This window comes from Bradysia coprophila, chromosome III, assembly GCF_014529535.1.
Source record: "Bradysia coprophila strain Holo2 chromosome III, BU_Bcop_v1, whole genome shotgun sequence".
In the NCBI taxonomy this organism is placed as follows: domain Eukaryota; kingdom Metazoa; phylum Arthropoda; class Insecta; order Diptera; family Sciaridae; genus Bradysia; species Bradysia coprophila.
The window spans coordinates 1,659,203-1,678,222 of NC_050736.1; the positions used below are offsets into that span (position 1 = coordinate 1,659,203).

The window sequence follows — 19,020 nt, forward strand, 5'->3', positions numbered from 1 at the left end:
ATGATATTGTCACTAAAAATGCCTATGTTCAGCAGAGTAGTGTTGCATAGTGGGGCAACGTTTCTGCAATCAATAAACTACATGCATTCGATAAAGGTCTTCTTATTATTGTAGTTGTACGTAGTGTTGCCAGGCTAATGACAAAGTCTTCATTGATTTGTGTGACTTGACTTATTGCACTATAAGATCCCAATTTCGTTCGCAAAAAAACCCATAAAATCGAAAGAAAAAAAACAGGAAACATGTTGGGTTATTATATGGTTTGATCGACTTTTCCTCATCGATGTACTGAAAAAACCGAATTCAAACCTTACTTCGAGAGTGTTTTTTGAAAATTGATTTTCATATTTTAAAATGTCCCAGACTAAAATCGGCTACGATATTGTGGTTGTCCTATGTTAAAAGCTTACAGGAAAACATTGTATTAATTTTATGCTGGAAAAGTACACTGAAGGTAACAATAACAAAACAAAAAGAACATATAGTCTGCACTGGTCAATTCCTGCCACGGTTCGGCTATATTCACCATGAAGGTTCAAGTTTTCAATTACAATTTGATTTTTTCTGTGGCTAAATTTGGGAAAACTCGGACACAGTAATTAACTCCAAAAATGTTCGTTTTGACGAAGGCGGAACCTCTAAAGTTCAATCCATAGTTTCACGGTAACATCGTCTGCCAAATATAATTAATTTTTGAACAAATTGCATTATTAAGAACATTCCGTTACGTAAGAGCAAAATGTTATACGAACCTAGCTTAAATTACATTTGGACATGAACTAAAAAGAAAATCAAATTGTCCCTGACCGATGACCAATAGCTTTTCTGGTAAATTTCAATGGTCTGGTCACTCTGCTTTAAACTCTTTTCCACCCATTTTTGCTGAATAACATCGAAGCACTGTCAATAACCACAGCGTTCTATTCACATAAATGTGTCTACTGGCCATGAATGCCGTATAATGTATCAAAAGAGAAAACTTCTAAAAAAAGGAGTCGAATCAGAGCGTTTCACGTTGTCACATGGATAAACGAATTGAAAAAGAAGTTGTGTCAGATATCCTATTAAGGATTGTGTAGAAAAAATTCATCTCTAAACGTGAATGAGTGTATAGAACATTAAAATGTGAAAATTCGTTCATTGTTCAGGAAGCGATGTATTTCTATTTGAGCTGAGCTAAAATAATTTAATAAAACTCGTGCCCAGAAGCTATACAATTCGACATTGCAGATAGAGCTTTGAAGTTTAAATTTTTTTCATCTAGAATTTCTTTAACGTCAAATATTTAGTTATTCTATATAATTGTTGGATTATATGTATATGGAACATTCATCTCGTTTCTACTGCATTTTTTTTTTAAACGGAACTCCTCGAAAAGGTAAATAAATTCAAATTTCATTTTCGAATTCTTTCTGGTGCCAAACGAAATGTATTCGAGAATGTATAGTCAGTCGATACATTTATTTCTTTTCAGTCTTTTTTTTTAACTAAAAAGATATTTTGAGTTTTTTCTTCTTCGTTTTTCTCATTTAATTTTTTGTTTAAAATATCCAGACTAAGAATTATATTCTTCTAACTTTCCTTTGAACAGATTCTTTATTGAAAATTAATTTGATGCAAATTTAAAATTGAATTATTGGCTCAAGCGAAAGCTAGAAGCATACAATTACTAAAAATAGAGCCGGACAGATATAATTTTAATTGCAAGAATTGCCGTTCAAAAGTTTCAATTTATTAAAATTTTAGTTGCAAATTTAACGGTGCTGATTATGCTCAGGCATCATATCTCGAATATACTTGCTGTTACTATAACCAAAGAATGCACTATATTTAGTATGGGTCACTAAAAATAGACAAATATATGAACATCTGTCTATTTTGCATAAATTCTTGTGGCTCACGGTATGGTTCAATAAAAATAGATACATTTCTGAAAATCTGACTATTTTGGATAAATTCTGGTGGCTCACGGTATGGTTCACTAAAAATAGACACATTTCTGAAAATCTGATTATTTTGGATAAATTCTGGTGGCTCACGGTATGGTTCACTAAAAATAGACACATTTCTGAAAATCTGACTATTTTGGATAAATTCTGGTGGCTCACGGTATGGTTCACTAAAAATAGACACATTTCTGAAAATCTGACTATTTTGGATAAATTCTGGTGGCTCACGGTATGGTTCACTAAAAATAGACACATTTCTGAAAATCTGACTATTTTGGATAAATTCTGGTGGCTCACGGTATGGTTCACTAAAAATAGACACATTTCTGAAAATCTGACTATTTTGGATAAATTCTGGTGGCTCACGGTATGGTTCACTAAAAATAGACACATTTCTGAAAATCTGACTATTTTGGATAAATTCTGGTGGCTCACGGTATGGTTCACTAAAAATAGACACATTTCTGAAAATCTGACTATTTTGGATAAATTCTGGTGGCTCACGGTATGGTTCACTAAAAATAGACACATTTCTGAAAATCTGACTATTTTGGATAAATTCTGGTGGCTCACGGTATGGTTCACTAAAAATAGACACATTTCTGAAAATCTGACTATTTTGGATAAATTCTGGTGGCTCACGGTATGGTTCACTAAAAATAGACACATTTCTGAAAATCTGACTATTTTGGATAAATTCTGGTGGCTCACGGTATGGTTCACTAAAAATAGACACATTTCTGAAAATCTGACTATTTTGGATAAATTCTGGTGGCTCACGGTATGGTTCACTAAAAATAGACACATTTCTGAAAATCTGACTATTTTGGATAAATTCTGGTGGCTCACGGTATGGTTCACTAAAAATAGACACATTTCTGAAAATCTGACTATTTTGGATAAATTCTGGTGGCTCACGGTATGGTTCACTAAAAATAGACACATTTCTGAAAATCTGACTATTTTGGATAAATTCTGGTGGCTCACGGTATGGTTCACTAAAAATAGACACATTTCTGAAAATCTGACTATTTTGGATAAATTCTGGTGGCTCACGGTATGGTTCACTAAAAATAGACACATTTCTGAAAATCTGACTATTTTGGATAAATTCTGGTGGCTCACGGTATGGTTCACTAAAAATAGATACATTTCTGAAAATATGACTATTTTGGATAAATTCTGGTGGCTCACGGTATGGTTCACTAAAAATAGACACATTTCTGAAAATCTGACTATTTTGGATAAATTCTGGTGGCTCACGGTATGGTTCACTAAAAATAGACACATTTCTGAAAATCTGACTATTTTGGATAAATTCTGGTGGCTCACGGTATGGTTCAATAAAAATAGAAACATTTCTGAAAATCTGACTATTTTGGATAAATTCTGGTGGCTCACGGTATGGTTCACTAAAAATAGACACATTTCTGAAAATCTGACTATTTTGGATAAATTCTGGTGGCTCACGGTATGGTTCACTAAAAATAGACACATTTCTGAAAATCTGACTATTTTGGATAAATTCTGGTGGCTCACGGTATGGTTCACTAAAAATAGACAGAATAGACAAGTTTGTAAATTGCTAATAAATATTGTATAAAATTTAAATCGGTAAGACCTGCACCATCTAGTAAATTATACCTTCTTTGTTCTTGAAAAACAAACAAAATTATCAAATTTTGTATAGTCACTAGATACACCACTAACATTTTTCATTAAAAATTGTGTCAAACTTAAATCAAAAGGATTATTATCTTCTTGTTTCCACATTCAAATTTGTATAATTTCCATACAGAATTTTTTTCTTATCTTAGGTTTACATAAGCGATAAGACTCAAAATATTCCCCCAAAAATATAATTCAATTTAAACTTTTGTATACCGAAAACGAAAACCCACAACCAAACAACTTTTCATTGATTATCCATTAAAACATTTCCAAAGAATAATGATGTTTCTTCCCCTTCTATATCACTTCCTTGTTTACCATTCGAAGAACAAAAAAAAGTAACTGTCTCTCTGTTTCCCGGGTACATATTTCAGGATATAAACTAATTAGTTCGTTAATACCAGGATCTCTTTAATAAACATCTGGCCGGAATTCAAATATTATCAGTGTAATGATATATGTTCAATGCTTAGCATAGTATTACATAGTATATTAAGAGATGGGAAAAATCAGAGTAAATATTAAAAACGAAGAAATTATCCCATTTGGAAAATGATTTTACTATGCGATGATGATGACAAATGATTTTATTTTATTAACTCAATAACGAAAGACATTTATTTTGCACCCCCTGCTGGAAGACCTAAAATACAATTCCGTTGGTAAAACACGATATATATTACAGCTAAAGCATGGCACGCAAAATTGAAGAAATTCATTCGTATGATTATGGTACACGTTGGAAAATGTTTGAATTTCTTTTCTCCTGGTAAGCATTTTTAATAGAAATATGGAATGAGCTTGAGTCAATATACGAGTTTAAGCAAATGGAATATTATAAATTAAACAAGAGCTTTCAGAAAAAATGAATAATGTGTGAGCTTATAATAAAAATCGTACGCAGTGCAAAATCACTTATACGTTGAGTATGCTTTCATTGAATCCAGAAATATTCGAGGGATGTTCACTTTATTATATTTCTTTTTAAAGTTGTGCAAGAAGTTCATCGTATTTTAATTGCATTGGAAATTGCAATTAAGACTCGAAATGAATATGGAAATAAAACTGTAGTGAACGAGATAAAAGAAAAATGTCTGGGCAATCTATTTAAGATTGAGGTCAAACCTTTTCTTCAATTAAAAAAATGTAGGAGAAAAAATCCGGAACTTTGTTGAGTGACTAAAATTTATTCATATCTCAATAGTATACACTGCATAATGTTTGATTTCGTGAAAGAAACTTTTTTCTGGGCTATTTCGTCCATCTCGTCGACAGAATAGTAGTCACAGGCACAATAATTTGTAGAATTGACAGAGCATTCGTTTCTGAAAATTATGAGCTATTTATTCATTTATTTATTTATTTTAGAAAGAAAGCACTTAGATGATTAACAATTGATTATGTTAATCGTGGTAAGTTAGTTGCTAATCATAATTAATCAACGTAAAATATCGATTAATCAATGTTAATCACCGAAATTAGCCTGACAATTTGGTGTTACGGTGAATTGATTTTTCCTGCTACAAGTTAGCCTGAGAATTGTGTGTCCCATTAGGGGCAAATTGATGTTTCCTTCTAACACTAGGCGAATCAATTTCGATCCTTTTTAAAACCTTAAACAACAGAAAATCTGTTACTTAGATTGATTATTTGCCTCTGTTTGCGAAAAGTGGCACTTACTCTAAGACAACAGTATTACTAGTTGGAGTACGACACTGTTTCACATCAGAAATTAGGACTGTAAGTTCCATCGGGTGCTAATACTGTATTAAAGACTGTGTGCAACTAAATTTAGCATTTAGAATTTACCTAAATGAATGATAAATTTTATGAAGTAACAGATTTTACACGATACTTCCAACAAGAGAAGTAAAAGATGTCATATCGCGATTGAAATCTTGCGAATTTAAAATGGTTCAGTCTGAGATTTGACAACGGAAAAGTAGCAGCAGTATACACGGTGAGCTAGAAAAAAGTCTAAATAAAAAAGTCGTTGCATACGAATTTTTTTTATGGATAATTATTTAGGACCATGCGTCGAATTTATATCAATAATTAACAAAAAAAAGTTAACGGTACTTTTTTGAGAAAAGTCAATTTGAAAATATTGTCAACCCTACTGAAAGTTTTTGACTTGTGAAAGTCAATATATTTTGATGCCACATTCACTTGACTTGATAGCCTCACGTCTTACCTTTACAACGACACCTCATTTGCTATTATCCGAACTGCATAGACCATGCTATTAGAGCTGAACCACCAATAATTGGTCCTACTAAAAATGTTATTAAATTGATCAAGAAAGTAACTTATTTACTCTATTTTCTTCGGATTTGCGTTTATTTTTGTACAATACGTTAAATATGTTTGATTATATCCATTACTATTGCTTGCCAGTTTACGATTGAGCAAATTCTCAGTGGAAATTCTCAAATGCCTAAAAAAATTTGTCGAATACTGTGACGCCAATGGGTTTTTAAACTGTTAATGCATGCATGTAGTTGATGGGAGCCTTTACAACCACATTAGCGCGCAAAAAATAGTGTGTAGAACGAGCGTGGTAAATTTCTGCCATGGATAGTAGTTTACTGAAGAAAATTGATTCTCACGAGGAGAATCGTGAAAAAATGTTTTATTTTGTTTTAAAAAAAGGGACGGACTAGAAAGCCCAATTTTACAAACACTAGGTGGAAAGGTGGAAGTATTAGTTGGTCTTCTATCCATGGCAGAAATTTACCACGCTCGTTCTACACACTATTTTTTGCGCGCTAATGTGGTTGTAAAGGCATGCATGCATTAACAGTTTAAAAACCCATTGGCGTCACAGTATTCGACCAAATGTTTTAGGTATTTGAGAATTTCCACTGAGAATTTGCTCAATCGTAAACTGGCAAGCAATAGTAATGGATATAATCACGACAGAGTAAAGTTAACCAGGCAGGAGCGCTTGTTTGACTAGGGACCTGAATAATCTAGTAGCCCTTGATATTTTGCGATCAAATTTTTTCAATTTATGTCAGTGTTCATTTGAGTTCATTTTCATCCCATGTATTAGGTTCCTTATTTGACGTTTCGAAAATGAACCGCTCCTGCCTGGTTTATTTTACTCTGCCGTGATATAATCAAACATATTTAACGTATTGTACAAAAATAAACGCAAATCCGAAGAAAATAGAGTAAATAAGTTACTTTCTTGATCAATTTAATAACATTTTTAGTAGGACCAATTATTCGTGGTTCAGCTCTAATAGCATGGTCTATGCAGTTCGGATAATAGCAAATGAGGTGTCGTTGTAAAGGTAAGACGTGAGGCTATCAAGTCAAGTGAATGTGGCCTCAAAATATATTGACTTTCACAAGTCAAAAACTTTCAGTAGGGTTGACAATATTTTCAAATTGACTTTTCTCAAAAAAGTACCGTTAACTTTTTTTGTTAATTATTGATATAAATTCGTCGCATGGTCCTAAATAACTATCCATAAAAAAATTTCGTATGCAACGACTTTTTTATTTAGACTTTTTTCTAGCTCACCGTGTATACTGAAAGGTTTGAAAGGTTTTCATAATAAAAATGGTCAATAAATTAAGAATCTGGGGTGTTTTATGGTATCCCTTTTTCCTTCAATAGCTAATTTGTTATTCGCCTGATATAACTTTGAATTATTTTATTATTTTTTTGCATAGCCAAATATTATTGATTCAGTCACCGTTCAATTACTATACCCTTGCTCGCTGTCTCCCGTTTAAAAGTCAAAGATAAACTGGTTGCCTGAAACAATTACAATTACCATAACATGAAATGTAAATGTTGGTTCAATAAAATTATTTTCTCTTTTTTATTATTGGCTGATTCTGTTTTATTTAATTTTTTTCTTCTTCTCTTCTTTGCTTTTCCTCATTTTCCATCCATTAAAATGCGCTATACTTTTTACTGTTGCGCCTGAATTTCAAATTATTATGTTTGAACAAGGAAAATATGAAATTCAATGAAAATAAATTAAGATTTTGAGTGACATATATTTAAAGGTTACACGGCATGTAAATTATATATATATGTACATATAATGCTCGGTAGGCTTTCATACAATTTGCAGGGAAAAAATAGCAATGAAAATAATATGATTTTCATTTGTAACATAAAATGTTGTTGCTCTTCAAATTGTATTCGTTGTATATGCTCTGGAGGGGGGTTCGTTTTCGTATATATTTATGCGTTATGTGTTAAGGGTTTATTTTACAGTCGAATGATTTTATTTTTATGTTATTAAATTTTTTCATTCTGATTTTCACAATACAGACAATGATTTATGTGAAAATGAGAATTTTCTACGTGTTTTCCTACCGACACATAAATTATTTATATATGTGTGGAAGCTGATGAATTATTGACAGTCATACTGGGAAATTGGAAAATGCTTTACAACCAGTTTGTCGGTTGCATATTCATTTAACAATGTTTTTTTTCGGTTCTGCTTGTTCATCATTACATTTACTAAAACAGTGACTTCATATATTTCTTTCAACACTACGAAAAAAATGTGGCACACAAAGTACAACCATAAGGAGCTTAAAGATATGTCCGATTAGTTCCAGTTAAATTTTCTTTTATACAAAAGCGATATGCTGGTCATTTCCGAAAGTCAATTGTGACTTCTTAATAAACCATTTTTGTGTGCTCTGTTTTGTCTGTGTGTACGTACAGCATCACATAGTTCAAAGAACCCATAATTTATATTTTATTGCTTCAACAACAATTTATTTTAGCAGAACTTTGAACTAACTAATCAGATAAAAGTTACAATATGCTTCCACTGTAGACGTCGTGATAAAACAAAATTGAATTGAATTTCAATGCAAAGCTCTTCCATACAGTATTAGTCTACTTCGTGTTCTATTTGCACTAACTGAAGCATCAACGTAGAACAATTAAGAAAGAGAAAAATCATAAAACTTTCCCTACTGCCCACATTGAGTAGACACATTCATAATCCGTGGGCCCAATGATCAGCACGTGTTTTTATTTAATGTATGCAAATTAAACCATGCGGCATACTGTCGAAATCTGGTTCTGCTAAATAGCTTTCATCGAATTCATCGCAATCGTCTATTTTCTCTCCGCCAAATTCCAATGAATTATTAAATAAATCATTTTAGAACCAGTGGAAATACAACAAAAACACCCCTTTCAACGTTGTGCCCACACCCCTCCCGAAACTCATTTCGAAACAAAATCTAATTAGAAAGTTTACGGGCCTCCCTTTGTGAATATTATTTTGAATAAATTAGTATTGCATTGAAATTCAAATTGATTTGGCTAAATTACAAATTTGAATCTAAATTTTTTAATAACAAATTTGTAAGGACGTCTAGTTTGTAGCAAACAATGATAAATATTAATTGGATTTAAAGAATTTTCGGCCCATAAATAACATTAAACGATAATATATTTCTACAGTTTTCGCTCCGAAAACAAATATTATTCAGGGAATTAAATCCCACAAAATAACTAACGCTCTATACACACACTCATCATATTATACCATAACGTATATCCATCCATTCTGTACAGAACTCTTAATAATATAAAATGGTTTCATCTAATTTAATAACACTAAAATGTGTTCAAAATTTAAGTTTTCATGTAAACATGTTATCGTGTGCCTTATACCCTTATATTCATTTCAATTTCCATCGAGGTTTCATTTCAATCCCAACCCAAACGACCTTCCCAAACATCCCATCACGAACTTTAATTAAGTTTGCTCTTCACTCAACGTCGTCGTCTCCCCTTTAAGCACACACATAAGAAAATAAATTCTATGCTTCATACACAGACGACAAAGTCATAAATAATAAAATGCATCGAATGAAAACATCACTTCCGTTTGCTCAACAATTCCAGCAGTTTTTTTTATTTTTATTTGAAAAACGAAATTTTCGACGAAAAACCAACATTTCCCGGTTTAAATTTAAGTTCCATATTTTTGATAAAGAAAACGTCACTTCCCGTTATGCATACATTCAAAACGAGTAGGTAAGTATCACATCGATGTATAATAAACGTATATATTCGAACGACCTAGGTACTCAATAGATCAGTACAAAAATGTTCATATGCAAACTATATTATAGCAGCTTACATGATTTACACAGAAAGGATCCTTTACAGTTGTCTGATATTTCTCTAAAGTATATTCAAATTTCCAAACGTAAACATATCCAAAAACGGTAGCTATATTGTGCTTTAATTAAAATGTCAAGAATGGTAAAAGAGATATTGCTCTCAGTGAAAATTGGTTAGGTATTATTAGAATAGCAAAATAACAATGTAAAGTTCCTTGTATAAAAAGCGTTGCCTTCCCAAACTTGTTTTCCATGTGCGATAAAATACGAGAAATGTTTAGAATGCAAAACAATACTTACATCTTTATCTCCAAGTCTTTCAACTCTGCAATGGAGGAAACCCGTTTGGCCAACTGTGACGGTTACGTTCCTTTGTACATCGAAATCAAAATACGGCAATAAATTTCCCGTTGAACTTGAAGACGCCATTGCTAAGCTGAGTGTTTCTGAAATTGAACGAAGCGAAAAAAAACAATTGAAAATTTAATATTACGTACGTTTACATGTATAAATTGGAATAAGCGGAATAAGTGGGATGCATCACTTTGCATCATCGATGTAGAATGTACAATATTGGTGCATTTTATTTGAAATTGGATCGAATAAAACCTGATTTTGTCGATTGGTAGATATTGGTAATATGTGGAATCAAAACATTTTGGAAAGTCAATGTAGGAAAGTCAACGCACATAATGGAGCATCGGGTTGGCTCAGTGGTGTAGCAACGTTTCTATGCCCACTCAATCCCAAGTAGCATTTCAGAAAAAATAACTTATTCGTTAAAATAACGTTGTAGCAACGTTGCCACAACGGTTGTGCAACCGTTGTTGCCCGGTTATAGTTTAACCTACGTCAATTAACCGTTGGATAACCGTTAAACAACGAAAAAGTTAAAAATTATAGTTGCTCTACCTTAAATTTTTAACTTTTTCGTTGTTTAACTGTTATCCAACGGTTAATTGACCTAGGTTAAACTATAACCGGGCAACAACGGTTGCAAAACCGTTGTGACAACGTTGCTACAACGTTATTCTAACGAATAAGTTATTTTTTCTGAAATGCTACTTGGGAAGGTTCATAATCTGGGTAGTTGGGGTATTTGATGCCCTGACCGAACCGTACACAGAAGAATGACATGAATGAATTCTGTGTACAAATATCTGAGTCTAACTCTAGGCGAAGATGTAATTAGCACCAGAAAAAATCCTAAAAAGACTTGCTAAAATATGTGGTTCGGAATTCACGTGCATGTGATCAAACAAACAGGTTTTGGTTACTCACAGAAAATGTCCTAATATATCTATAAATTTTAACGTATCCCATACATGGGCTTGGTCAGAATGTGAAAGGTTGTATCGGGAGCTAGAAAATGTATCCAGTGCCGGACTGGCCATACTGGGAATTTCGACGATTTCCGAAGGGCCTTTTGCATTTTTATATGAAAGGGTTTTTTGGTAGCCAGTGCGGCACTGGATTTATCGTATATCAGTAAAAGAAAACCCTAAAGGGTGAAATTGACACAAGTCCTTGTGTCTACTTAAAAATAACTGATATCGCTGAGGGTGACGCATTCTGCGCCTGTACGCAAGAGTTTTATCAACCAAAAATTGTGTTACAAGTGGCAGATGTTGGGGAAACTACGGTTATGAAAATGGTTAAAAGTTGTTCAAACGGAACAAAGGCGTCACCAAAAATAGTTTTTTACGAATCCCGAGCGAAGGGAGGACGACAAGCGAAAATTCCCAAAAATAAACCGTCTACAATAAATGCGGATGCAAATTTTCATGTAAAGGGCTAAAATACGAGAAGCAGATCCCCGTTTTCTGAAAGCCCCGACACATGAAATAAATATTTTGCACCTATGTTCAAAAATTTATTTTGACGAGTTGGTGATTGTGATCCTAAGCCGACGACGCAAATCATAATCCGACTCGTCAAAATAAACGCTTGGACATAGGTGCATAATATTTATTTCATGTGTCGATGTACAGATAAATACAAACTCCCTTTCCGACCTTAGGCATAATGTTAGTCTTACCATACAGGCATATAAAAAAATTTGAAAACTTTTTTGGTAGTGGACTTGCCTCACGCCCGCTTACTAACGTGCTGGTATGATATAACATAAAGCATAATAACTCGATATAACGATGAGAATAGCAACATATGTGGGTACAATTTGTTACATCAAGCTTAATTGGACGATTTTTGTCAATTACAATATTTAGGTTCAAAATTCAATCCCAATATCTTTTGCGATTGAATTTTACTGCGTTCAATTTATTTTGAAAAATTACGGGCGACGGTTATATTTGTCCAAATCAGGGTGAACGAAAACTAACAGTAATCATAATGGACGAAATTGTTAGGATCTTTCGATTTTTCGGTTTTTGGAATGGCCAAAAAGTGTGGCCTTACAGCAAACAAGTGAAAATTTTCCAGTTTGCGTTCTTTGCATCATTTCCAATATTGTTAGTACTTGGCGCAATAGAATGTTGTGAAACGAAGGAGACAATATTTTTGTCAGCAGCATCGATTGCAGTATCCGTGCAAGTCGTTAGACTGTTCTGCATCGTGTTCAAACAAAATCAAATTGTCAGACTCATTGAACAAATCGAATGTTCGACTAGCAAAAACAGCGATCAATCAATCAACGATACAGTGAAGCGGTTCATGATATTCACCTTGTCCATCATACTCGTAATAACTGTGACCATGGTCATGGCTATCGGATTTTTTGCTGTATCGACAGACCGAAGTCTGCCAGCCAATTTTGCATTTCCATTGGATTATCGGAACAGTGAACTCGGCTATTGGATAGCCCTTACTTATACCATCGCAGTCTGCATTTATTCGATGGCTATATTTCTGTTGAACATAGTTATTTGGTATCTAATGCTGCAAGTTTCAATCAATTATCATTTATTGGGTAATCGTCTACGACGTATCGGCGATGAAGGGGAAACAGTCGCAGTGAAACGCGATCCCTTTCTGTACAATTTAATTCAGGCAGTGGAAGATACTGAAAAAATACGAGGGTAAGGATTTCTTTTGTCATTTTTTTAAGCAAGACGAAGAGAAATAATTTTATGGTGTGATCTCTATGACATCTTGTGACAATCTCTTGGTTTTGCCTCAAAAGCGACATATTCTCCGCAAAAATGGGATGATAAGTATATGATTTTCACGGTTGCAGCAATCATGACATTTTTACGATTTTTTTTTACAAGAAATAAAGCGTTTACAAAATATAAAATATCTCGTTCATATTTTTACGATGAACATAAGAAATATAAGAAAAATGATGTTATGATTGACCTAAAAATTAGTTGAATATTATTCCGTCAGTATACTTATTAGGTAACGTCAGATTTTTCGTCCATAAATGCCGAACCATAACGCTAACCCTAAATCCTGACAATAAAGGCAAATGTCAAACGATAAAGGCAAATGCAAAAATATTTAAATTTCGACTAGACGGATTCTGATCAAACAAAATGCCAGTGTGTAGCGCGTGATCTCAGGACTCTGGAAAACTTATTAGTTTTTGAATCGGACTTCTATATGCCGAGCGATAAATCATGACGTGATCAATGTGTAAAATTTTAACTTTTTCAAAGTCTTATCTCTCAGGAGATGTTGGTTCGATTGGAAAACTAATGGCTTTGTCGGAATCCTGAGATCATGCCACAGTGGCATTTTGTTTGATCAGAATCCATCGAGTCGAAATTTAATTATTTTTGCATTTGCCTTTATTGTTTGACATTTGCCTTTATGGTCAGGATTTAGGGTTAGCGTTATGGTTCGGCATTTATGGACGAAAAATCTGACGTTACCTATTATACAGTAGTCGCTATAACACAAACATTGCGCAGCTTATAATACATGAACGAGTTAGTGTATGGGTATTATATACTAAAAGGCGTAGCGTGAGTGTATACCGCATCCTGAACATATTTTTGTTGTGTGAATATTGTGGATTTAGTTCGAAATGCTCAAAATACGACAATACATCTGTCAAAGTCGCGTTTTAAACGTCAAACCAAAAATTTTTAGCCAAATAATTACAAAATCGTTTATTTTTCTATAAGTCTCTTCCACTGATAGAATTGAGGAAAAATAGGCGACTTTTTAACTATTTGGCAGACAAATTTTGGTTTGACGTTTAAAACGTCACTTTGACATATGGAATAGACCAACTGCCACTTCTTTTGCTATCTCTCTCTCTTACTCTTACATCTGTCAAACGGATGCAATATTTTTTGCGTCGATATAAGTATATAGTCGCATTTTGAGAATTTTAAATGAAACGACAAACGAAATCACAATAATATACTGATCGAATTTCAAACCTTCATAAGCCACATATGTGACTTGGGTTGATTCGTCTATAGATACGAAGTGCAATGTATCTAAATTTGTTCGTATGCAAATCGGTATAGTGTTCTTAGAGCATTGTATCGAGTACCACTGTCGCCTGTGTCGCCATGGCCATGGCCTAATGAGAAATGGTATTTTTGAAGAAATGGTATTTTTGAACTGCATATTAATGCAAAACGTTGAAAGAAGTATTTAAAATTTTCTATCAGATCGAAACAGTCAGTGGTCTTACGTTTGACATATTTTTGTGAAGATTATGTGTATGTGCGTGCACATTCATAATTTCTCAATTTAGCTTCATTCACAAAGGCTCCAGTCACAAACGTTTACTTTTTCCTACTTTTCCAAAAAAATGTCATCTTTTATTCTTCAAAGAGTTGCATAAATTACTATTTCGTCTCTGAAGCACTACACACAATCGAAACTAAATTTTTTATGCCATGAAAATTATAATACTTGGTACTCGAAACAGTGGTAGATTGTACCAAGTGTGGATGTACGAAATATCATATTTTGTCTCGTTACAGACAAATCGTTCAATTCAAGTCCTGCTTTTCGGCTTTGATTTTAATTCAAATTACAACCAGTGGAATGGGAATTGGAGGATCGGTCTACACTTTGGCATTCGTAAGGAAAAAAAATTTAATGAAATTGAATCATCAACAATTTCCCATTCTGGGGCATCAGTTGATTTATCAATTTTTTCACTTCACTTTATCGTCTGACAAATTTAGATGTTAGATGACTCTCAAGCAGATCATTTTACAATTTTTCATTTTGCAGAGCTATCACCAAAGCTTACGTCAAACGTTAATTTATTTTGCACTGTTGCTCTACAATTTCTTCGATATTTTCACGCTCATGCTTTTCGGTAATAAGATCAAAGTTTCTGGTGATCGTTTGTCCTATTGCTTGTTCGAATGTAGTTGGTTAAAACAAACGAATTCCTGCAAAAAGTGCCTCATTATTGTCTTCGAAGTACTGAAAAGAGACCATCAATTGATCATCGGTAAATTTTATCGATTGAGATTGGAAACATTCAGTTCGGTTAGTCTACAATCGCACTAAATTTTGCTTTTTTGTTTTAACACCAAAACCATGTTTCACCAGATCCTTAATCTAGCGTACAGCATGTTCAACATATTGAAAAGTTTGAAGTAGCCCCTTGGCTATGAATGAAATTACGAAAAGAAAGCTACCGACCTGATCTGGAAATCTAATGCTTCTTCTTACCTTCACAAAAACGATTCCTTCAGCTTTCTCTACTCTATGTAACAAACATTCAAAGATTGTTTTTGACTGACACCAGGAATGATCATTATAAGAAGAAAACAACGTGAGAAAGATTTCTTTTGTGGAATTTACTTTACTTATCGTATTCTTAGTCGTTGCGTTTATTTTATAAAAAAAAAAGATTGGATTATAATAAATAATACAAAAATTAGTAACAAAATTGCTGAAAATTGTATCAAATATTTAGCGAACGCATTGCGAGTTTTTTTTTATCCACCGTTTGTGAGAAGTTCTCAATCGAGGCTTCAGTTGGGATTGTAAGAATTGGCGGGACCAAGAGAATGAATCGATAAACAAATATGGTAAGGTACATTTGGCATATCAGTATAACTGATTTAGACGAGGAAACGCACAATGGGTCCAACAAAGGATGGCATCAGTGCTCAATTGCGATTAAAGTAGCTAAGTCACATCACAGCCAAACCAAACCAAATGCACACAATTAGCGATTATCTCGATCAATAAAAGTCATTGCTTTCTATTGTTTCCACTATGCGCCCAATCAAATGAAGTGCAGTTATTGTACCCAATTACGAGACTTCGTTGAAAAGAAAGTTTTCAAAGCATTTCGATATTAACCTCAAGTATCAAAAATATTAACCGCATAGTAGAACCAATTTTGAGTTGTATATTTGCTCTTTTTAATTGGATTAATTAACTAAACTAAAAGCGAAAAAAATGGCAAAGAAACAAAGTTGTACACTGTGCAAGTAACATATTTTTTATTGAAGGCAAACAACTCACTTGAGGGAAAGAAGTTTTACGAATTGTTTTAAACTTGTTGTTATTTTATGCCACAGGTAAGCTTTTTTCCAACTTGAAAATTGTTTTATTTAAGTTGGAAAAATAACGGAAACGACATCCCCAATAGAGACCTACTTGAAACGTTCAAACTAACTTGAAAACCTGTTACAGATTGAATGCAAGTAAAAATCTCTAAATTTACTTATTTCAACAAATAAAAAAAAATCGACAACAAAGGAAAGTCTAAATAGTTTTTCTGTCTGGAATGCAGAGAAAATCTATAATTCTAAGAAAATATAATAAAAGTTTACGGCTGACATTCTTTTATTCACGATTTCCACTGCTTACATTACATATTTCGAAACGCGACCAAGCACAGACCTTCTTAATATGATTCACAGGGTTGAGCAATAACTTTTAAACACATTTCGAACCTTCGCTGATTATTATCCATTTATCTAAAGTATTATATTTCTCCAGCAAGAAAAAAAAAATACATAAAAAGCGACACGAGTTAAGCGCATATCTTTACGCATATATATATAAGTTATTGATATTCTTTGTTAAATCAAGCAGAAAATGTTTTCATCCGTACAATGATCCGTATAATGTATGATTCAGGCAATTTCGCCACAATCGAAAAATGGTGGAAAAGTAGAAATTATTTGGTTATAAAATGGATTTGTAAAGTTTTTGGCAAATCATTGTGCAGGAGGAGAAATCATACAGTTCATAGAATTTACAGAAGAAACCAACGTAGGTCAACAAATGAATAGGTGGTGAGTCATCTGCCAACGATAACGACGACACCAATAAGCTGTGATTCAGTGTTCATATGTATATAAAAAAAGAATGTCCCTGGTGAAAATGAAAGTATCAAAAGTTCGAAAAACGTACTCACAGTCTCGAATATATTGTCTTTTGGGAGACGTGACCTTATTTTCTCCACTTAAAAGGGCATGAGAAAATGACGTTTCGTTGACGCCTTGTTCGATGGCAGTTCGGGGGTGAAAATACCTATTTTCTCGCCTCCTGTTTTGATAGGTCAGAAAGTTGAAATTGTGAAACAAATTGACGTTTTTGTCTACTTTTTTCAACAAAACCCTAAATTTGAATCAAAACATCAAACAAATTCCACCCAAATTCTATTCTTAACAAACATTGCCCTATTACATTTATCCAGAACCATGGAAAGTGGCCTGATTCAGGAGAAACAGTAGAAAGGATTAACTAGAAACTTAACTAAGAAAAACATCTCATCAAATCAATCAGATTATATAAAAAATCCCGTCCAGCCGTCCGAATTCATTTTCTCTAAACGTACCCATAACGCAAGCTGCATTCGAACGCTGTAAAGCAATACCTAACCTTTGCTTCAAATAAGTCTTAGATCTTGCTTCACCAGATCTTTCAGATATCAAATTGGCCGCAAAACTTCACTTTTATTTTAAATTCTTAATTCTTCCCTCGATAAACAAGAAACTATCGAGCGTTGGAGACTTTTATTTTCAACCGGGGTTACAACAAACGAAGTAAAAGAATCTGAATCAAAGCTTTGGAAATTTCAAACTGAAATAGTAGATTTTGTGAGCTTCAATTTCACAATTTTTTTCTCGATTCTTTCAATTTCACTTCGTTGAACTAGTAGGAATCATCATCATGGTTGCGTATTGAGTTATTGATTATAAGTTCAATTATGTATGGTATACGATATCGATATAAAACGAATATCAAACATATTTTTCTGTTTTTATAATATTATTCAAAAAGAATTCAATCACTGAAAGGGATTTGTAATTTTCAGTATTTACAATTTGTAAAAGAGAAAATATAAGAGGGCCAACAGTATTATCAGCTTTAACGTTTATATTTTGTTGAATCAAAATAATATTTTAAATTTGAAACAGATTTCGTTATATCATCCAGACTGTGTAGTGTTGAAGTTAAGCAACATTTTGGTATACATAAATCTTTGCCCAAAGCTGTTTCACCGACCCAATCATCTCGACATGTTTGTGACAACATGGCATTAACAAATCAATCATCTGTTGAACTTTAGTGATTTGCTTAATTTAAGTTTAATTCAAATTATTATTCGGACGATGTGTTGACATTCAAAATTAAAAAGTTTCATCGATAAATGAAGCGTTCGGGTTTCAGTTCTTAACCCTGAGTAACTTAGAGAGAATAGTTTTTTTTTATTCAATAAAAACTTTCAGCAAATCCATTTTATTTGATTATTTCATTAGTATAATTCCGAGTGAGCAAAAAAAAAAACAACAACCAAATCCTCTCAGCAAATAGAATCTTCTCAGAAAACAGTTAAATAAAACTAATTAAATGTATACATGTAATCCATACTTGATTGAACCACACGCCAAGAGATTGAGTGCCCTGAGCGGTAAAATTTGCAGAGAAAACTTCGCGCATATAGATACGAAACGATGTTGGGGTGCGGCAACAACACTTACAGATATTTATGGATGATATGAAAAGGATTTTATAGAGATATGTTTTCCATGTACACTTCTCGTTTAACAGGATTTAATGGAATAACCCTTATCTTTGAATAGGATGCCCAACCACATTTTGTTGCGTTTTCTATAATGTTGCTTGATATGTAGAGTGTTATACCATATTGCAATACCTGGGGCAGCTTTCTATATAGTTGGCTTGGGTACATTGTATAGTATTGTAAATCGTATATGGCGTATATGAAAGTTGAATAAACGTGACTATAATAAAATGCGAGAATTGTGTGTTTGTATTTTTATGGCAACAGCCAGAAACAATAATATTTTTTCTCTTTTTTTTATTTCGCAAAATTCATGGAAAATTGAAAATGTTTGTTTTATTTTTT

General features: G+C 33.1%; 1 protein-coding gene and 1 long non-coding RNA gene across 3 annotated transcripts in view; both read right to left on the bottom strand.

Annotated features, from left to right (window-relative positions):
• The window catches only part of LOC119077426 (zwei Ig domain protein zig-8), a 170,598-nt gene that overhangs the window by 111,035 nt on the left and 40,543 nt on the right, over positions 1-19,020 (bottom strand). For both annotated transcript variants that reach the window (XM_037184651.1, XM_037184643.1), the window contains exon 2: positions 10,044-10,189. In XM_037184651.1, the coding sequence (XP_037040546.1) occupies positions 10,044-10,189 (146 nt within the window). The remainder of the gene's footprint in view (positions 1-10,043; positions 10,190-19,020) is intronic.
• Positions 13,713-14,049, bottom strand: LOC119078291. Its single transcript, XR_005087976.1, has 2 exons — positions 13,950-14,049; positions 13,713-13,757 (listed from the first exon to the last, which is right to left on the bottom strand). It is a non-coding gene; the product is annotated as an uncharacterized LOC119078291 (long non-coding RNA).